The sequence below is a fragment of the Coenobita brevimanus genome, chromosome 1, assembly GCF_032717465.1.
Source record: "Coenobita brevimanus isolate Jiangsu-jjx chromosome 1, ASM3271746v2, whole genome shotgun sequence".
Classification (NCBI taxonomy): Eukaryota; Metazoa; Arthropoda; class Malacostraca; order Decapoda; family Coenobitidae; genus Coenobita; species Coenobita brevimanus.
Window position 1 is genome coordinate 194,498 of NC_136954.1, and position 25,454 is coordinate 219,951.

Genomic DNA, 25,454 nt, shown 5'->3' on the forward strand with positions numbered 1-25,454 from the left:
TTGCTATATCATCATCATCATCATTATCACCACCATCATCTCAAACTCTTGCTATATCATCATCATCATCATCATCATTATCATCACCATCATCTCAAACTCTTGCTATATCATCATCATCATCATCATCATTATCACCACCATCATCTCAAACTCTTGCTATATCATCATCATCATCATCATTATCACCACCATCATCTCAAACTCTTGCTATATCATCATCATCATCATTATCACCACCATCATCTCAAACTCTTGCTATATCATCATCATCATCATTATCACCACCATCATCTCAAACTCTTGCTATACATCATCATCATCATCATTATCACCACCATCATCTCAAACTCTTGCTATATCATCATCATCATCATCATCATTATCACCACCATCATCTCAAACTCTTGCTATATCATCATCATCATCATCATCATTATCACCACCATCATCTCAAACTCTTGCTATACATCATCATCATCATCATTATCATCACCATCATCTCAAACTCTTGCTATATCATCATCATCATCATTATCACCACCATCATCTCAAACTCTTGCTATATCATCATCATCATCATCATCATTATCACCACCATCAACTCAAACTCTTGCTATATCATCATCATCATCATCATCACCACCACCACCACTACCATCATCTCAAACTCTTGCTATATCATCATCATCATCATCATTATCATCACCATCAACTCAAACTCTTGCTATATCATCATCATCATCATCATCATTATCACCACCATCATCTCAAACTCTTGCTATACATCATCATCATCATCATTATCACCACCATCATCTCAAACTCTTGCTATACATCATCATCATCATCATTATCATCACCATCATCTCAAACTCTTGCTATACATCATCATCATCATCATTATCACCACCATCATCTCAAACTCTTGCTATATCATCATCATCATCATCATTATCACCACCATCATCTCAAACTCTTGCTATATCATCATCATCATCATTATCACCACCATCATCTCAAACTCTTGCTATATCATCATCATCATCATCATCTTCCCTAACTTTTCCCACCCTCTGTCAATTCCAGGGTTAACTTGAGCATGTTGTCTTCAAAGAGGGTGTTGTGTGGCCTGTGAAAAAAAATGTATATCATCAATCAGCAGCAGCAGCACCACCATTATTATCACAGTTTTTTTTTTTCCACCATGGTAAAATAACCTGATGCCTTTTTTTTTTTTATGCAGCACTACACCATCCACTCACTTGATGTAGTGCTGCTCTCAGGTGTCTGCCCATTCCTCTCCCCCATCCTTCTTTCCTTCCATCCTCTTCTGTCTTTCTTTCCTTCATTCTTTCCTCGTCTTTCTGCCTACGGGTGACTTCACACTCCCTCTTCTGTCTTTCTTTCCTTCATTCTTTCCTCTTCCTTCTGCCTGTGGGTGACTCTACACTGAGTGACAAGCCAAATGGTTTCCTGTACACCAGGAAACCGTTTACAACGCTGGGTGGTAACCATATAACCAAATTTGGGCACCTGGTGGTTTAGTGGGTAATTGCGGCGCTCCAATTGGACTGAGCCGGTGAAGGTTTATATCCAAGGGGTGGTTGGGGTTGATTGCTCATGTAATGCCACTTAGGGATGAGTGAGGCTGGTCACTCTCATCTTAAATGTCAGGACCAACTGCCTAGCCCCGGGCTCCTACGCTCCTCATGGGGCAACGTAGGATTGGATGATGCATGGATGAATGGATTTACTGTTATTCATTCATTCATCATCTAATCCTGTGTTGCCCCATGAGGTTACTAGACAGATAAATAGATAAATACAGATGGATAGATAGATAGATAAGCAGATAGACGAGTTACATTTAAAACATAAAATGTAAAATTGATTTAGTTGTACTTATACTTACACTAGAATCTCCTTGGTTACCAGTCTTAATAGATAAAGTAGATAGATAGATATAGATTGGTAGACACAGGGAGGTAGGGAGGTATAGACAGATAGATATAATGAGAGAGAGAGAGAGAGAGAGATGGGTGGGTAGGTAGACAGATAAAGATAGATAGACAGACAGACTTACATACCAGGGTGGAAGGCCAGAATCTCCTTGGTTACTAGTGCTGATAGATGCATGGCCATTCCATGCCACATTCAGCTGAAACAGAGAGATAAATTGATAGTTACCTCCAAATAGATAGACAGATAGATAAACAGGATGGTGTTATTGTCCAAAGATGGTCTGAAGATAGATAGATAGCTAGACAGATAGATAGATAAATAGATACATAGATGGATAGATAGACAGGCAGACAGAATGGTGTGTGACTGTCCAAAGATGGTGTGAAGATAGACAGACAGATGGAGAGACAGATGGATGGATTGATAGACAGATAAGCAGGTGTGTAATAGTTAAAAGACACTCCAAATATAGATAGATAGTTAGATAGATAAAAAGAATGGTGAGTCATTGTTAAAACATAGACAGATAGATACATAAATATATAGACAAATAGATACACAGGTGAGTGGATGGTACCTATTAGATGGATAAACAGAGCTAGATAGATAGATAAATAACCAATATGAATAATGTAATGATCAATTTTTGCATCCATATCAATCTATTGTTACATCAGGTGAGTGGATGGTACCTATTAGATGGATAAACAGAGCTAGATAGATAGATAAATAACCAATATGAATTATGTAATGATCAATTTTTGCATCTATATCAATCAATCTATTACTACATCAGGTGAGTGGATGGTACCTATTAGATGGATAAACAGAGCTAGATAGATAGATAAATAACCAATATGAATTATGTAATGATCAATTTTTGCATCTATATCAATCAATCTATTACTACATCAGGTGAGTGGATGGTACCTATTAGATGGATAAACAGAGCTAGATAGATAGATAAATAACCAATATGAATTATGCAATGATCAATTTTTGCATCTATATCAATCAATCTATTACTACATCAGGTGAGTGGATGGTACCTATTAGATGGATAAACAGAGCTAGATAGATAGATAAATAACCAATATGAATTATGTAATGATCAATTTTTGCATCTATATCAATCAATCTATTGTTACATCAGGTGAGTGGATGGTACCTATTAGATGGATAAACAGAGCTAGATAGATAGATAAATAACCAATATGAATTATGCAATGATCAATTTTTGCATCTATATCAATCAATCTATTACTACATCAGGTGAGTGGATGGTACCTATTAGATGGATAAACAGAGCTAGATAGATAGATAAATAACCAATACGAATTATGTAATGATCAATTTTTGCATCTATATCAATCAATCTATTACTACATCAGGTGAGTGGATGGTACCTATTAGATGGATAAACAGAGCTAGATAGATAGATAAATAACCAATACGAATTATGTAATGATCAATTTTTGCATCTATATCAATCAATCTATTACTACATCAGGTGAGTGGATGGTACCTATTAGATGGATAAACAGAGCTAGATAGATAGATAAATAACCAATACGAATTATGTAATGATCAATTTTTGCATCTATATCAATCAATCTATTACTACATCAGGTGAGTGGATGGTACCTATTAGATGGATAAACAGAGCTAGATAGATAGATAAATAACCAATACGAATTATGTAATGATCAATTTTTGCATCTATATCAATCAATCTATTACTACATCAGGTGAGTGGATGGTACCTATTAGATGGATAAACAGAGCTAGATAGATAGATAAATAACCAATACGAATTATGCAATGATCAATTTTTGCATCTATATCAATCAATCTATTGTTACATCAGGTGAGTGGATGGTACCTATTAGATGGATAAACAGAGCTAGATAGATAGATAAATAACCAATATGAATTATGCAATGATCAATTTTTGCATCTATATCAATCAATCTATTACTACATCAGGTGAGTGGATGGTACCTATTAGATGGATAAACAGAGCTAGATAGATAGATAAATAACCAATACGAATTATGTAATGATCAATTTTTGCATCTATATCAATCAATCTATTACTACATCAGGTGAGTGGATGGTACCTATTAGATGGATAAACAGAGCTAGATAGATAGATAAATAACCAATACGAATTATGTAATGATCAATTTTTGCATCTATATCAATCAATCTATTACTACATCAGGTGAGTGGATGGTACCTATTAGATGGATAAACAGAGCTAGATAGATAGATAAATAACCAATACGAATTATGCAATGATCAATTTTTGCATCTATATCAATCAATCTATTACTACATCAGGTGAGTGGATGGTACCTATTAGATGGATAAACAGAGCTAGATAGATAGATAAATAACCAATACGAATTATGCAATGATCAATTTTTGCATCTATATCAATCAATCTATTACTACATCAGGTGAGTGGATGGTACCTATTAGATGGATAAACAGAGCTAGATAGATAGATAAATAACCAATACGAATTATGCAATGATCAATTTTTGCATCTATATCAATCAATCTATTACTACATCAGGTGAGTGGATGGTACCTATTAGATGGATAAACAGAGCTAGATAGATAGATAAATAACCAATACGAATTATGCAATGATCAATTTTTGCATCTATATCAATCAATCTATTACTACATCAGGTGAGTGGATGGTACCTATTAGATGGATAAACAGAGCTAGATAGATAGATAAATAACCAATACGAATTATGCAATGATCAATTTTTGCATCTATATCAATCAATCTATTACTACATCAGGTGAGTGGATGGTACCTATTAGATGGATAAACAGAGCTAGATAGATAGATAAATAACCAATATGAATTATGTAATGATCAATTTTTGCATCTATATCAATCAATCTATTACTACATCAGGTGAGTGGATGGTACCTATTAGATGGATAAACAGAGCTAGATAGATAGATAAATAACCAATATGAATTATGCAATGATCAATTTTTGCATCTATATCAATCAATCTATTACTACATCAGGTGAGTGGATGGTACCTATTAGATGGATAAACAGAGCTAGATAGATAGATAAATAACCAATACGAATTATGCAATGATCAATTTTTGCATCTATATCAATCAATCTATTACTACATCAGGTGAGTGGATGGTACCTATTAGATGGATAAACAGAGCTAGATAGATAGATAAATAACCAATACGAATTATGTAATGATCAATTTTTGCATCTATATCAATCAATCTATTACTACATCAGGTGAGTGGATGGTACCTATTAGATGGATAAACAGAGCTAGATAGATAGATAAATAACCAATACGAATTATGCAATGATCAATTTTTGCATCTATATCAATCAATCTATTACTACATCAGGTGAGTGGATGGTACCTATTAGATGGATAAACAGAGCTAGATAGATAGATAAATAACCAATACGAATTATGCAATGATCAATTTTTGCATCTATATCAATCAATCTATTACTACATCAGGTGAGTGGATGGTACCTATTAGATGGATAAACAGAGCTAGATAGATAGATAAATAACCAATACGAATTATGTAATGATCAATTTTTGCATCTATATCAATCAATCTATTACTACATCAGGTGAGTGGATGGTACCTATTAGATGGATAAACAGAGCTAGATAGATAGATAAATAACCAATATGAATTATGCAATGATCAATTTTTGCATCTATATCAATCAATCTATTACTACATCAGGTGAGTGGATGGTACCTATTAGATGGATAAACAGAGCTAGATAGATAGATAAATAACCAATACGAATTATGTAATGATCAATTTTTGCATCTATATCAATCAATCTATTACTACATCAGGTGAGTGGATGGTACCTATTAGATGGATAAACAGAGCTAGATAGATAGATAAATAACCAATATGAATTATGTAATGATCAATTTTTGCATCTATATCAATCAATCTATTACTACATCAGGTGAGTGGATGGTACCTATTAGATGGATAAACAGAGCTAGATAGATAGATAAATAACCAATACGAATTATGCAATGATCAATTTTTGCATCTATATCAATCAATCTATTACTACATCAGGTGAGTGGATGGTACCTATTAGATGGATAAACAGAGCTAGATAGATAGATAAATAACCAATACGAATTATGCAATGATCAATTTTTGCATCTATATCAATCAATCTATTACTACATCAGGTGAGTGGATGGTACCTATTAGATGGATAAACAGAGCTAGATAGATAGATAAATAACCAATACGAATTATGCAATGATCAATTTTTGCATCTATATCAATCAATCTATTACTACATCAGGTGAGTGGATGGTACCTATTAGATGGATAAACAGAGCTAGATAGATAGATAAATAACCAATACGAATTATGCAATGATCAATTTTTGCATCTATATCAATCAATCTATTACTACATCAGGTGAGTGGATGGTACCTATTAGATGGATAAACAGAGCTAGATAGATAGATAAATAACCAATACGAATTATGCAATGATCAATTTTTGCATCTATATCAATCAATCTATTACTACATCAGGTGAGTGGATGGTACCTATTAGATGGATAAACAGAGCTAGATAGATAGATAAATAACCAATACGAATTATGTAATGATCAATTTTTGCATCTATATCAATCAATCTATTACTACATCAGGTGAGTGGATGGTACCTATTAGATGGATAAACAGAGCTAGATAGATAGATAAATAACCAATACGAATTATGCAATGATCAATTTTTGCATCTATATCAATCAATCTATTACTACATCAGGTGAGTGGATGGTACCTATTAGATGGATAAACAGAGCTAGATAGATAGATAAATAACCAATACGAATTATGTAATGATCAATTTTTGCATCTATATCAATCAATCTATTACTACATCAGGTGAGTGGATGGTACCTATTAGATGGATAAACAGAGCTAGATAGATAGATAAATAACCAATACGAATTATGCAATGATCAATTTTTGCATCTATATCAATCAATCTATTACTACATCAGGTGAGTGGATGGTACCTATTAGATGGATAAACAGAGCTAGATAGATAGATAAATAACCAATACGAATTATGCAATGATCAATTTTTGCATCTATATCAATCAATCTATTACTACATCAGGTGAGTGGATGGTACCTATTAGATGGATAAACAGAGCTAGATAGATAGATAAATAACCAATACGAATTATGCAATGATCAATTTTTGCATCTATATCAATCAATCTATTACTACATCAGGTGAGTGGATGGTACCTATTAGATGGATAAACAGAGCTAGATAGATAGATAAATAACCAATACGAATTATGCAATGATCAATTTTTGCATCTATATCAATCAATCTATTACTACATCAGGTGAGTGGATGGTACCTATTAGATGGATAAACAGAGCTAGATAGATAGATAAATAACCAATACGAATTATGTAATGATCAATTTTTGCATCTATATCAATCAATCTATTACTACATCAGGTGAGTGGATGGTACCTATTAGATGGATAAACAGAGCTAGATAGATAGATAAATAACCAATATGAATTATGCAATGATCAATTTTTGCATCTATATCAATCAATCTATTACTACATCAGGTGAGTGGATGGTACCTATTAGATGGATAAACAGAGCTAGATAGATAGATAAATAACCAATACGAATTATGTAATGATCAATTTTTGCATCTATATCAATCAATCTATTACTACATCAGGTGAGTGGATGGTACCTATTAGATGGATAAACAGAGCTAGATAGATAGATAAATAACCAATACGAATTATGCAATGATCAATTTTTGCATCTATATCAATCAATCTATTACTACATCAGGTGAGTGGATGGTACCTATTAGATGGATAAACAGAGCTAGATAGATAGATAAATAACCAATACGAATTATGTAATGATCAATTTTTGCATCTATATCAATCAATCTATTACTACATCAGGTGAGTGGATGGTACCTATTAGATGGATAAACAGAGCTAGATAGATAGATAAATAACCAATACGAATTATGCAATGATCAATTTTTGCATCTATATCAATCAATCTATTACTACATCAGGTGAGTGGATGGTACCTATTAGATGGATAAACAGAGCTAGGTATATAGATAAATAACCAATACGAATTATGTAATGATCAATTTTTGCATCTATATCAATCAATCTATTACTACATCAGGTGAGTGGATGGTACCTATTAGATGGATAAACAGAGCTAGATAGATAGATAAATAACCAATACGAATTATGCAATGATCAATTTTTGCATCTATATCAATCAATCTATTACTACATCAGGTGAGTGGATGGTACCTATTAGATGGATAAACAGAGCTAGATAGATAGATAAATAACCAATACGAATTATGCAATGATCAATTTTTGCATCTATATCAATCAATCTATTACTACATCAGGTGAGTGGATGGTACCTATTAGATGGATAAACAGAGCTAGATAGATAGATAAATAACCAATACGAATTATGCAATGATCAATTTTTGCATCTATATCAATCAATCTATTACTACATCAGGTGAGTGGATGGTACCTATTAGATGGATAAACAGAGCTAGATAGATAGATAAATAACCAATACGAATTATGCAATGATCAATTTTTGCATCTATATCAATCAATCTATTACTACATCAGGTGAGTGGATGGTACCTATTAGATGGATAAACAGAGCTAGATAGATAGATAAATAACCAATATGAATTATGCAATGATCAATTTTTGCATCTATATCAATCAATCTATTACTACATCAGGTGAGTGGATGGTACCTATTAGATGGATAAACAGAGCTAGATAGATAGATAAATAACCAATACGAATTATGCAATGATCAATTTTTGCATCTATATCAATCAATCTATTACTACATCAGGTGAGTGGATGGTACCTATTAGATGGATAAACAGAGCTAGATAGATAGATAAATAACCAATACGAATTATGCAATGATCAATTTTTGCATCTATATCAATCAATCTATTACTACATCAGGTGAGTGGATGGTACCTATTAGATGGATAAACAGAGCTAGATAGATAGATAAATAACCAATACGAATTATGTAATGATCAATTTTTGCATCTATATCAATCAATCTATTACTACATCAGGTGAGTGGATGGTACCTATTAGATGGATAAACAGAGCTAGATAGATAGATAAATAACCAATACGAATTATGCAATGATCAATTTTTGCATCTATATCAATCAATCTATTACTACATCAGGTGAGTGGATGGTACCTATTAGATGGATAAACAGAGCTAGATAGATAGATAAATAACCAATACGAATTATGCAATGATCAATTTTTGCATCTATATCAATCAATCTATTACTACATCAGGTGAGTGGATGGTACCTATTAGATGGATAAACAGAGCTAGATAGATAGATAAATAACCAATACGAATTATGCAATGATCAATTTTTGCATCTATATCAATCAATCTATTACTACATCAGGTGAGTGGATGGTACCTATTAGATGGATAAACAGAGCTAGATAGATAGATAAATAACCAATACGAATTATGCAATGATCAATTTTTGCATCTATATCAATCAATCTATTACTACATCAGGTGAGTGGATGGTACCTATTAGATGGATAAACAGAGCTAGATAGATAGATAAATAACCAATACGAATTATGTAATGATCAATTTTTGCATCTATATCAATCAATCTATTACTACATCAGGTGAGTGGATGGTACCTATTAGATGGATAAACAGAGCTAGATAGATAGATAAATAACCAATACGAATTATGCAATGATCAATTTTTGCATCTATATCAATCAATCTATTACTACATCAGGTGAGTGGATGGTACCTATTAGATGGATAAACAGAGCTAGATAGATAGATAAATAACCAATACGAATTATGCAATGATCAATTTTTGCATCTATATCAATCAATCTATTACTACATCAGGTGAGTGGATGGTACCTATTAGATGGATAAACAGAGCTAGATAGATAGATAAATAACCAATACGAATTATGCAATGATCAATTTTTGCATCTATATCAATCAATCTATTACTACATCAGCATCTCTTATTACTACATCAGGTGAGTGGATGGTACCTATTAGATGGATAAACAGAGCTAGATAGATAGATAAATAACCAATACGAATTATGTAATGATCAATTTTTGCATCTATATCAATCAATCTATTACTACATCAGGTGAGTGGATGGTACCTATTAGATGGATAAACAGAGCTAGATAGATAGATAAATAACCAATACGAATTATGCAATGATCAATTTTTGCATCTATATCAATCAATCTATTACTACATCAGGTGAGTGGATGGTACCTATTAGATGGATAAACAGAGCTAGATAGATAGATAAATAACCAATACGAATTATGCAATGATCAATTTTTGCATCTATATCAATCAATCTATTACTACATCAGGTGAGTGGATGGTACCTATTAGATGGATAAACAGAGCTAGATAGATAGATAAATAACCAATACGAATTATGTAATGATCAATTTTTGCATCTATATCAATCAATCTATTACTACATCAGGTGAGTGGATGGTACCTATTAGATGGATAAACAGAGCTAGATAGATAGATAAATAACCAATACGAATTATGCAATGATCAATTTTTGCATCTATATCAATCAATCTATTACTACATCAGGTGAGTGGATGGTACCTATTAGATGGATAAACAGAGCTAGATAGATAGATAAATAACCAATACGAATTATGTAATGATCAATTTTTGCATCTATATCAATCAATCTATTACTACATCAGGTGAGTGGATGGTACCTATTAGATGGATAAACAGAGCTAGATAGATAGATAAATAACCAATACGAATTATGTAATGATCAATTTTTGCATCTATATCAATCAATCTATTACTACATCAGGTGAGTGGATGGTACCTATTAGATGGATAAACAGAGCTAGATAGATAGATAAATAACCAATACGAATTATGCAATGATCAATTTTTGCATCTATATCAATCAATCTATTACTACATCAGGTGAGTGGATGGTACCTATTAGATGGATAAACAGAGCTAGATAGATAGATAAATAACCAATATGAATTATGTAATGATCAATTTTTGCATCTATATCAATCAATCTATTACTACATCAGGTGAGTGGATGGTACCTATTAGATGGATAAACAGAGCTAGATAGATAGATAAATAACCAATACGAATTATGCAATGATCAATTTTTGCATCTATATCAATCAATCTATTACTACATCAGGTGAGTGGATGGTACCTATTAGATGGATAAACAGAGCTAGATAGATAGATAAATAACCAATACGAATTATGCAATGATCAATTTTTGCATCTATATCAATCAATCTATTACTACATCAGGTGAGTGGATGGTACCTATTAGATGGATAAACAGAGCTAGATAGATAGATAAATAACCAATACGAATTATGTAATGATCAATTTTTGCATCTATATCAATCAATCTATTACTACATCAGGTGAGTGGATGGTACCTATTAGATGGATAAACAGAGCTAGATAGATAGATAAATAACCAATACGAATTATGCAATGATCAATTTTTGCATCTATATCAATCAATCTATTACTACATCAGGTGAGTGGATGGTACCTATTAGATGGATAAACAGAGCTAGATAGATAGATAAATAACCAATACGAATTATGCAATGATCAATTTTTGCATCTATATCAATCAATCTATTACTACATCAGGTGAGTGGATGGTACCTATTAGATGGATAAACAGAGCTAGATAGATAGATAAATAACCAATACGAATTATGCAATGATCAATTTTTGCATCTATATCAATCAATCTATTACTACATCAGGTGAGTGGATGGTACCTATTAGATGGATAAACAGAGCTAGATAGATAGATAAATAACCAATACGAATTATGCAATGATCAATTTTTGCATCTATATCAATCAATCTATTACTACATCAGGTGAGTGGATGGTACCTATTAGATGGATAAACAGAGCTAGATAGATAGATAAATAACCAATACGAATTATGCAATGATCAATTTTTGCATCTATATCAATCAATCTATTACTACATCAGGTGAGTGGATGGTACCTATTAGATGGATAAACAGAGCTAGATAGATAGATAAATAACCAATACGAATTATGCAATGATCAATTTTTGCATCTATATCAATCAATCTATTACTACATCAGGTGAGTGGATGGTACCTATTAGATGGATAAACAGAGCTAGATAGATAGATAAATAACCAATACGAATTATGTAATGATCAATTTTTGCATCTATATCAATCAATCTATTACTACATCAGGTGAGTGGATGGTACCTATTAGATGGATAAACAGAGCTAGATAGATAGATAAATAACCAATACGAATTATGCAATGATCAATTTTTGCATCTATATCAATCAATCTATTACTACATCAGGTGAGTGGATGGTACCTATTAGATGGATAAACAGAGCTAGATAGATAGATAAATAACCAATACGAATTATGCAATGATCAATTTTTGCATCTATATCAATCAATCTATTACTACATCAGGTGAGTGGATGGTACCTATTAGATGGATAAACAGAGCTAGATAGATAGATAAATAACCAATACGAATTATGCAATGATCAATTTTTGCATCTATATCAATCAATCTATTACTACATCAGGTGAGTGGATGGTACCTATTAGATGGATAAACAGAGCTAGATAGATAGATAAATAACCAATACGAATTATGCAATGATCAATTTTTGCATCTATATCAATCAATCTATTGTTACATCAGGTGAGTGGATGGTACCTATTAGATGGATAAACAGAGCTAGATAGATAGATAAATAACCAATACGAATTATGTAATGATCAATTTTTGCATCTATATCAATCAATCTATTACTACATCAGGTGAGTGGATGGTACCTATTAGATGGATAAACAGAGCTAGATAGATAGATAAATAACCAATACGAATTATGCAATGATCAATTTTTGCATCTATATCAATCAATCTATTACTACATCAGGTGAGTGGATGGTACCTATTAGATGGATAAACAGAGCTAGATAGATAGATAAATAACCAATACGAATTATGCAATGATCAATTTTTGCATCTATATCAATCAATCTATTACTACATCAGGTGAGTGGATGGTACCTATTAGATGGATAAACAGAGCTAGATAGATAGATAAATAACCAATACGAATTATGTAATGATCAATTTTTGCATCTATATCAATCAATCTATTACTACATCAGGTGAGTGGATGGTACCTATTAGATGGATAAACAGAGCTAGATAGATAGATAAATAACCAATACGAATTATGCAATGATCAATTTTTGCATCTATATCAATCAATCTATTACTACATCAGGTGAGTGGATGGTACCTATTAGATGGATAAACAGAGCTAGATAGATAGATAAATAACCAATATGAATTATGTAATGATCAATTTTTGCATCTATATCAATCAATCTATTACTACATCAGGTGAGTGGATGGTACCTATTAGATGGATAAACAGAGCTAGATAGATAGATAAATAACCAATACGAATTATGCAATGATCAATTTTTGCATCTATATCAATCAATCTATTACTACATCAGGTGAGTGGATGGTACCTATTAGATGGATAAACAGAGCTAGATAGATAGATAAATAACCAATACGAATTATGCAATGATCAATTTTTGCATCTATATCAATCAATCTATTACTACATCAGGTGAGTGGATGGTACCTATTAGATGGATAAACAGAGCTAGATAGATAGATAAATAACCAATACGAATTATGTAATGATCAATTTTTGCATCTATATCAATCAATCTATTACTACATCAGGTGAGTGGATGGTACCTATTAGATGGATAAACAGAGCTAGATAGATAGATAAATAACCAATACGAATTATGTAATGATCAATTTTTGCATCTATATCAATCAATCTATTACTACATCAGGTGAGTGGATGGTACCTATTAGATGGATAAACAGAGCTAGATAGATAGATAAATAACCAATACGAATTATGTAATGATCAATTTTTGCATCTATATCAATCAATCTATTACTACATCAGGTGAGTGGATGGTACCTATTAGATGGATAAACAGAGCTAGATAGATAGATAAATAACCAATACGAATTATGCAATGATCAATTTTTGCATCTATATCAATCAATCTATTACTACATCAGGTGAGTGGATGGTACCTATTAGATGGATAAACAGAGCTAGATAGATAGATAAATAACCAATACGAATTATGCAATGATCAATTTTTGCATCTATATCAATCAATCTATTACTACATCAGGTGAGTGGATGGTACCTATTAGATGGATAAACAGAGCTAGATAGATAGATAAATAACCAATACGAATTATGCAATGATCAATTTTTGCATCTATATCAATCAATCTATTACTACATCAGGTGAGTGGATGGTACCTATTAGATGGATAAACAGAGCTAGATAGATAGATAAATAACCAATACGAATTATGTAATGATCAATTTTTGCATCTATATCAATCAATCTATTACTACATCAGGTGAGTGGATGGTACCTATTAGATGGATAAACAGAGCTAGATAGATAGATAAATAACCAATACGAATTATGCAATGATCAATTTTTGCATCTATATCAATCAATCTATTACTACATCAGGTGAGTGGATGGTACCTATTAGATGGATAAACAGAGCTAGATAGATAGATAAATAACCAATACGAATTATGTAATGATCAATTTTTGCATCTATATCAATCAATCTATTACTACATCAGGTGAGTGGATGGTACCTATTAGATGGATAAACAGAGCTAGATAGATAGATAAATAACCAATACGAATTATGTAATGATCAATTTTTGCATCTATATCAATCAATCTATTACTACATCAGGTGAGTGGATGGTACCTATTAGATGGATAAACAGAGCTAGATAGATAGATAAATAACCAATATGAATTATGTAATGATCAATTTTTGCATCTATATCAATCAATCTATTACTACATCAGGTGAGTGGATGGTACCTATTAGATGGATAAACAGAGCTAGATAGATAGATAAATAACCAATACGAATTATGTAATGATCAATTTTTGCATCTATATCAATCAATCTATTACTACATCAGGTGAGTGGATGGTACCTATTAGATGGATAAACAGAGCTAGATAGATAGATAAATAACCAATACGAATTATGCAATGATCAATTTTTGCATCTATATCAATCAATCTATTACTACATCAGGTGAGTGGATGGTACCTATTAGATGGATAAACAGAGCTAGATAGATAGATAAATAACCAATACGAATTATGCAATGATCAATTTTTGCATCTATATCAATCAATCTATTACTACATCAGGTGAGTGGATGGTACCTATTAGATGGATAAACAGAGCTAGATAGATAGATAAATAACCAATACGAATTATGTAATGATCAATTTTTGCATCTATATCAATCAATCTATTACTACATCAGGTGAGTGGATGGTACCTATTAGATGGATAAACAGAGCTAGATAGATAGATAAATAACCAATACGAATTATGCAATGATCAATTTTTGCATCTATATCAATCAATCTATTACTACATCAGGTGAGTGGATGGTACCTATTAGATGGATAAACAGAGCTAGATAGATAGATAAATAACCAATACGAATTATGCAATGATCAATTTTTGCATCTATATCAATCAATCTATTACTACATCAGGTGAGTGGATGGTACCTATTAGATGGATAAACAGAGCTAGATAGATAGATAAATAACCAATACGAATTATGCAATGATCAATTTTTGCATCTATATCAATCAATCTATTACTACATCAGGTGAGTGGATGGTACCTATTAGATGGATAAACAGAGCTAGATAGATAGATAAATAACCAATACGAATTATGCAATGATCAATTTTTGCATCTATATCAATCAATCTATTACTACATCAGGTGAGTGGATGGTACCTATTAGATGGATAAACAGAGCTAGATAGATAGATAAATAACCAATACGAATTATGTAATGATCAATTTTTGCATCTATATCAATCAATCTATTACTACATCAGGTGAGTGGATGGTACCTATTAGATGGATAAACAGAGCTAGATAGATAGATAAATAACCAATATGAATTATGCAATGATCAATTTTTGCATCTATATCAATCAATCTATTACTACATCAGGTGAGTGGATGGTACCTATTAGATGGATAAACAGAGCTAGATAGATAGATAAATAACCAATACGAATTATGCAATGATCAATTTTTGCATCTATATCAATCAATCTATTACTACATCAGGTGAGTGGATGGTACCTATTAGATGGATAAACAGAGCTAGATAGATAGATAAATAACCAATACGAATTATGCAATGATCAATTTTTGCATCTATATCAATCAATCTATTACTACATCAGGTGAGTGGATGGTACCTATTAGATGGATAAACAGAGCTAGATAGATAGATAAATAACCAATACGAATTATGCAATGATCAATTTTTGCATCTATATCAATCAATCTATTACTACATCAGGTGAGTGGATGGTACCTATTAGATGGATAAACAGAGCTAGATAGATAGATAAATAACCAATACGAATTATGCAATGATCAATTTTTGCATCTATATCAATCAATCTATTACTACATCAGGTGAGTGGATGGTACCTATTAGATGGATAAACAGAGCTAGATAGATAGATAAATAACCAATACGAATTATGTAATGATCAATTTTTGCATCTATATCAATCAATCTATTACTACATCAGGTGAGTGGATGGTACCTATTAGATGGATAAACAGAGCTAGATAGATAGATAAATAACCAATACGAATTATGCAATGATCAATTTTTGCATCTATATCAATCAATCTATTACTACATCAGGTGAGTGGATGGTACCTATTAGATGGATAAACAGAGCTAGATAGATAGATAAATAACCAATATGAATTATGTAATGATCAATTTTTGCATCTATATCAATCAATCTATTACTACATCAGGTGAGTGGATGGTACCTATTAGATGGATAAACAGAGCTAGATAGATAGATAAATAACCAATACGAATTATGCAATGATCAATTTTTGCATCTATATCAATCAATCTATTACTACATCAGGTGAGTGGATGGTACCTATTAGATGGATAAACAGAGCTAGATAGATAGATAAATAACCAATACGAATTATGCAATGATCAATTTTTGCATCTATATCAATCAATCTATTACTACATCAGGTGAGTGGATGGTACCTATTAGATGGATAAACAGAGCTAGATAGATAGATAAATAACCAATACGAATTATGTAATGATCAATTTTTGCATCTATATCAATCAATCTATTACTACATCAGGTGAGTGGATGGTACCTATTAGATGGATAAACAGAGCTAGATAGATAGATAAATAACCAATACGAATTATGCAATGATCAATTTTTGCATCTATATCAATCAATCTATTACTACATCAGGTGAGTGGATGGTACCTATTAGATGGATAAACAGAGCTAGATAGATAGATAAATAACCAATACGAATTATGCAATGATCAATTTTTGCATCTATATCAATCAATCTATTACTACATCAGGTGAGTGGATGGTACCTATTAGATGGATAAACAGAGCTAGATAGATAGATAAATAACCAATACGAATTATGCAATGATCAATTTTTGCATCTATATCAATCAATCTATTACTACATCAGGTGAGTGGATGGTACCTATTAGATGGATAAACAGAGCTAGATAGATAGATAAATAACCAATACGAATTATGTAATGATCAATTTTTGCATCTATATCAATCAATCTATTACTACATCAGGTGAGTGGATGGTACCTATTAGATGGATAAACAGAGCTAGATAGATAGATAAATAACCAATACGAATTATGCAATGATCAATTTTTGCATCTATATCAATCAATCTATTACTACATCAGGTGAGTGGATGGTACCTATTAGATGGATAAACAGAGCTAGATAGATAGATAAATAACCAATACGAATTATGTAATGATCAATTTTTGCATCTATATCAATCAATCTATTACTACATCAGGTGAGTGGATGGTACCTATTAGATGGATAAACAGAGCTAGATAGATAGATAAATAACCAATACGAATTATGCAATGATCAATTTTTGCATCTATATCAATCAATCTATTACTACATCAGGTGAGTGGATGGTACCTATTAGATGGATAAACAGAGCTAGATAGATAGATAAATAACCAATACGAATTATGTAATGATCAATTTTTGCATCTATATCAATCAATCTATTACTACATCAGGTGAGTGGATGGTACCTATTAGATGGATAAACAGAGCTAGATAGATAGATAAATAACCAATACGAATTATGTAATGATCAATTTTTGCATCTATATCAATCAATCTATTACTACATCAGGTGAGTGGATGGTACCTATTAGATGGATAAACAGAGCTAGATAGATAGATAAATAACCAATATGAATTATGTAATGATCAATTTTTGCATCTATATCAATCAATCTATTGTTACATCAGGTGAGTGGATGGTACCTATTAGATGGATAAACAGAGCTAGATAGATAGATAAATAACCAATACGAATTATGTAATGATCAATTTTTGCATCTATATCAATCAATCTATTGTTACATCAGGTGAGTGGATGGTACCTATTAGATGGATAAACAGAGCTAGATAGATAGATAAATAACCAATACGAATTATGTAATGATCAATTTTTGCATCTATATCAATCAATCTATTACTACATCAGGTGAGTGGATGGTACCTATTAGATGGATAAACAGAGCTAGATAGATAGATAAATAACCAATACGAATTATGCAATGATCAATTTTTGCATCTATATCAATCAATCTATTACTACATCAGGTGAGTGGATGGTACCTATTAGATGGATAAACAGAGCTAGATAGATAGATAAATAACCAATACGAATTATGCAATGATCAATTTTTGCATCTATATCAATCAATCTATTACTACATCAGGTGAGTGGATGGTACCTATTAGATGGATAAACAGAGCTAGATAGATAGATAAATAACCAATACGAATTATGCAATGATCAATTTTTGCATCTATATCAATCAATCTATTACTACATCAGGTGAGTGGATGGTACCTATTAGATGGATAAACAGAGCTAGATAGATAGATAAATAACCAATATGAATTATGTAATGATCAATTTTTGCATCTATATCAATCAATCTATTGTTACATCAGGTGAGTGGATGGTACCTATTAGATGGATAAACAGAGCTAGATAGATAGATAAATAACCAATATGAATTATGTAATGATCAATTTTTGCATCTATATCAATCAATCTATTGTTACATCAGGTGAGTGGATGGTACCTATTAGATGGATAAACAGAGCTAGATAGATAAATAACTAATATGAATTATGTAATGATCAATTTTTGCATCTATATCACTCAATCTATTGTTACATCAGGTGAGTGGATGGTACATACTTGCCCCGGAGGTGTCCTTTGCTATCGGAGTCCCTATCAACAACGGTCTTCACTGGAGGGGGGGGGGGACTAATTGGTCAGATGTATCTATTTCTGATCTGCGATAGATTAAAGGTGAACTGAGTGGCCTGGCTGGAGGTTGTCTGTAAGGAAAAAAATATATAATAATAATAATAATGACAATGATGGGTGTAATTATAAGAAATATTTATTATTATAGTAATATTAATAGTGATAGCAATGGCAATATAATAATAATAATAATAATAATAATAATAATAATAATAATAATAATAATAATACAATAATAATAATAATAATAATAATAATAATAATAATAATAATAATAAAGTAATAATAATAATAATACAGTAGTAATAATAATAATAATAATAATAATAATAATAATAATAATAATACAGTAATAATAATAATAATAATAATAAAGTAATAATAATAATCATAATAATAATAATCATCATCATCATCATAATAATCATCATCATCATCCGGACCTCCTTTCCCACCCTAGGGCAGGGTGAGGAGTAGCAACATCCACACTGCCCAAATCTGCCCAGTCCAATGGGCCACGCTTCCATTCACTCATCATTCAAGCCCCCGGAATCCTGGCTCTATCGGATACATCAGCAAACTTTCACCACTGACGAAGAGAGTGTATGTGAGTGAGGTGGAGGGGGGAAGAGGGAGGGGGAGGCCGAGGATGAGATGGAGGGATGGAGTGGAGAAGTATATGAGAGAGGGGGGTGTGAGTTGGGAGCAGGGCAGTGAAATGGCGGGGGACAGGGCGACTTGGAGGCGATTTGTTTGTGGCCACCCCAAACGGGATTGAGGTATCTGGCAATAGATAGATAGACTGTAGCTTCACATAAACGTATCTGACTGAGTCAATATATATAGAGTACGTAGAGAGAGAGAGAGAGACAGAGAGAGAGAATAACACAAGTTATATTGATAGACAGACAGAGGGTAACAGACAGATAGATAGATAGATAGATAAATAGACAGAGGCAAAAACAATCCTTCATGATTAGTACACGTAGAAAAACAGAATGATAGATAGGCAGATAGATACACAACCAGCCTGATAGATAGATAGAGATAGATAAACAAGTAGACAATGATAGACATACCTACCCGACAGACAGACAGACAGATAGACAAGCAGCCAGATAGATAGATGAACTGATAGATATATTCCAAAGCATGACTCTTGCAATAGACAGAGATGGATAGCAAGATAGATACATAAGCTGACAGCCAGAGACAGATAGACAGATTGAGACCTAGATAGATAGACAGCCACCCTGATAGATACACAGACAGATAGATAGTAAGCCTGATAGATAAACAGATAGATATACTCACAGAAGCATGGCTCTCCCAATAAGAATGATAGACAGAGCAAAATAGATAGATAACTTGCCAGATAGATAGATAACCAGCCAGATAGATAATGATACGTGTAGATAGATAATGATAGATAGATAGAGCCAGATAGATAGATAACCAGCCAAATAGATAGACAGATAGATCCAAAAACATGATCCTTGTAAAATATAGAGCCAGATAGATAAACAGACCCAGGTAGGCAGATAGATACAATACCAGACAGACCCCCTGAGATAGATAAATTGATAGATAGACTCACAGCAGCCTGATCCTTGCAATGGCTCTCCTACATAATGAGAGAATGATAGATAGTAACAGATAGATAGATAGACAGCCAGATAGATACACAACCACCCTGATAGATAGATAAACAGATAGATGTAGTCCCAGTAGCCTGACCCGTGCACAGTAGCTCCAGTCATGCCCTTGGTGTGGCAATTGCATAGGCCAGTCTCTCCGTTGCAGGTGTCTCCATGTCGTTGCACTGGCACACTGCAATGAGAAAACGTACATGAAGGCATATGTACGCATGGAGGTGCACATGAACAGACAGACAGAGATACAGACATATACATACATATATACACATAATCTCCTCCTCTCTCTGTTGCAATCGTCTCCATGTTGTTGCATTGGCACACTGCAATGAAAAAACGTACATGAAGGCATACGTACACATGGAAATGCACATAAATAGAAAGAGGTACATAAAGGGGTACACATGGAGACAAATACATACACAAAGAGAGAGAGGTACACACAGATACAAATATACGCACATAGTGTCTTCCTCTCTGTGTATGAAGTATTACCACACTGCAACAAGAAAACATACACGAAGACTGACGTACATAAAGAATGTACGTACATGGTAACAGAGGTACACACAGACACAGAGACAGAGCTGCAGACACATACATACACACATACACATTGGGAAGGGTACCGGTACACATGGAGATGTACGTATGTCACAGCAATATGCAGTATATGTACAAAAGATACACACACATACACACAGACAGAGGTACACACAGACAGATATGAAGACACATACATACACAGATGCATACACAAGATGTAACATACACAGCAATATGTATAATATGTACAACAGATATACACACATGCATACAGACAGAGGTACACACAGACATTGGTACACACACAAGCAGTCAGACAGGACAGATGCCAGATACGTCCATGGTGCCACCTCTCCATGCCTTCCCTCGTGCTACACAGGCAGCTGGCAGCGCTCATGACTGGAATGTCACTCAGCCATATTGCACAACTTCTGCCTATCAGAATTCTTTCATTCCCTACTGGAATGTCACTCAGCCATATTGCACAACTTCTGCCTATCAGAATTCTTTCATTCCCTGAACTGCATCTCTCTGGAACTCTCTTCCCAGGGTTGTTTCCCTCCAAACTTCAACCCACAGCTGTTCAAGTCCAACTGTTACAGGTATTTTATGAATAGAGGACACCAGTAATCAGGTGGATGGATTATTATTATTATTATTATTATTAGTTTTATTCATTTGTTTTTCCTTCCTTTGTTGTTATAAAAAAAAAATGAACCTAAGACTGAAATGCTGGCATTCTCAGACAAACTAAGAAAGAGAGATACAAATGTCCTTTGAATCCCTTCTACTGTGACTTGGTACATGTGGAAATATAGCAGAAAGAGGCAAGAACTTACAGGAATAATTCACAGAGATAAAAGGGGGATTACAATACGAGAAAAAAAAAAAAATGAAGAAGTGACACCGGAGGTGTAAAAAAATCAATGTTGAAAATAATGTCAGCTGAAGTATTTTGAAAAACAAAACAAGACAAATGAGTACTTTATCTATCCATTGATCTATCTATCTATTGCCAGACGCCTTAATCCCGTAAAGGGTGGCCACAAACAAATCACCTCCATGTCACCCTGTCCCCCGCCATTTCATTACCTTGCTCCCAGCTAACACCCCCCTCTCTCATCCTCTCTCATAAACCTGTCCAATCCATCCCTCCATCTCATCCTTGGCCTCCCCCTCCCTCTCCCCCTCCATCTCATCCTTGGCCTCCCCCTCCCTCTCCCCCCTCCATCTAATCCTTGGCCTCCCCCTCCCTCTCCCCCTCCATCTCATCCTTGGCCTCCCCCTCCCTCTCCCCCTCCATCTCATCCTTGGCCTCCCTCTCCCCCTCCACCTCACTGGCATACACTCCTTCTATTACTTTATTTATAATTTTCATGATAACGTTCATTTCAGTTATATCTAATTCTTTTATTCTTTATTTTCTTCCTCTGTCTTGTGTACTGTTATTACTGAATTGTTCATATCAACTGCCTCCCTCCATCTGGCCTGTCACTCAGTGTAGAGTCACCCGTAAACTGAAGGATGAGGAAAGAATGAAGGAAAGAAAGACAAATGGAAGGAAGGAAGGAAGGATGGAAGGAAGGATGGAAGGAAGGAAGGAAGGATGGAAGGAAGGACAGAAGGAAGAGAGGAAAAGGCAGGCACCCGAAAGCAGCACTACATCGAGTGAGTGGATGGTGAGTGCCCCCACAGTGCAGAGAAATGCCATGTAATAAATATTGGAATGAGTGTAAAGAGGCCTGACTGGGACTACAAAGTAGGCAGCAACAGTTTACCAGTATCTGACAAGAGAAAGATTTTATCATTCATTCATTCACCATTCAACCCAGTGTTTCCCTATGAAGAGCGTAGGAGCCCAGGGCTAGGCAAGTTGGTCCTGATATTTAAGATAAGAGTGACCAGCCTCACTCATCCCTGAGTGGCATTACACGAGCAATAAACCCCAACCACTCCTTGGATATAAACCTGCACCGGCTCAATCTGAATGGAGTGCTGTAATTACCCACTAAACCACCAGGTGCCATAACAGCATTATATGGTTACCACCCAGCGTAGAAAATGGTTTCCTGGCGTACAGGAAACCATTTGGCTTGTCACTCAATGCAGAGTCACCCACAGGTAGAAGGAAGAGGAAAGAATGAAGGAAAGAAAGACAGAAGGGGAAGGAAGGAAACAAGGATGGAAGAGAAGAAAGGGCAGTCAATCGAGAGCAGCACTACATTGAGTGAGTGGATGGCAAGTGTCCCCACCTACCAGCAGACACTCACCAGAAGACCATATACGTGATAAAATAAGGAACCTGTATAACCTATTAGTGAATATGAGAGTTGCCTTTACATACATCAAGGAGGCGATGGTGAAGAATATACAGTAATTACATCACTCATACGCCCAGCACTTGAATATACACCAGTAGTATATGTAGGTGAGGTGCAGGGAGGGAGAGGGAGGGGGAGACCGAGGATGAGGTGGAGGGATGGAGTTGAGAGGTCTATGAGGGAGGGGGGCGTGAGTTGGGGGGAGGGCAGTCAAATGGTGGGTGACATAGCGACTTGGAGGTGTTTTGTCTGCGGCCACCCTTTGCGGGATTAGGGCATCGGGCTATAGATAGATAGTATATGTAGGTGAGGTGGAGGGAGGGAGAGGGAGGGGAAGACCAAGGATGAGGTGGAGGAATGGGGTGGAGAGGTATATGAGAGAGGGGGGTGTGAGCTGGGAGCAAGGCAGTGAAATGGCAGGGGACAGGGCGACGTGGAGGCGAATTGTTTGTGGCCACCCCGAATGGGACTGAGGCGTCTGGCAATAGATAGATAGATAGACAGATAGAAGAGAGAAGGAGAAGAGGCCATAGGATCATGCCATATAAACATACCGAAGGGAAAGGAAATTTTGACATGAATGTATATCTATCTATCTATTGCCAGACGCCTTAATCCCGTAAGGGGTGACCACAAACAAATCACCTCCATGTCGCCCTGTCCCTCACCATTTCACCGCCTTGCTCCCAGTTCACACCCCCCTCTCTCATATACCTCCCCACTCCATCCTTCCATCTCATCCTTGGCCTCCCCCTCCCTCTCCACCTCACTCACACACACTCTCCTCATTAGTCTCTCACTCTCCATCCTCTCCACATGGCCAAACTTGATGAATATAAGGTACGTAAGGAGTATATGGCACCTACACAAACACCTTCACGACAACACAGTAAGAAATTATATAAGAAAATATTTAAGAAAGAGGTGAGAATATCCAGCTTCACAGACAGGGCAATAGATCAGTGGAATATATGACAGGAAGAAGTTGTGTGTGCCATATAACAGGATAAAATCTATCTATCTATCTATTGCCAGACGCCATAATCCCGTAAGGGGTGGCCATTTGACTTTGAGTTAGTTGTTTTACGGGGAGGGGCACTAACCCTCCACCAACCCACTTGTTGACACGTAGGGAGCACGTATGGTTTGGTGATATGGTTACCAC

At 34.2% G+C, this 25,454-nt stretch overlaps 1 protein-coding gene across 1 annotated transcript in view; it reads right to left on the minus strand.

Annotated features, from left to right (window-relative positions):
* Window positions 1-1,059: 1,059 nt before the first annotated feature.
* The window catches only part of LOC145411204 (uncharacterized), a 44,056-nt gene continuing 19,661 nt past the window's right edge, over window positions 1,060-25,454 (minus strand). Inside the window, exons 4-5 of the mRNA XM_080281292.1 lie at window positions 21,505-21,597; window positions 1,060-1,132 (exon numbers count right to left, since the gene is read on the minus strand). Coding sequence (XP_080137418.1) covers window positions 1,060-1,132; window positions 21,505-21,597 — 166 coding nt within the window. The remainder of the gene's footprint in view (window positions 1,133-21,504; window positions 21,598-25,454) is intronic.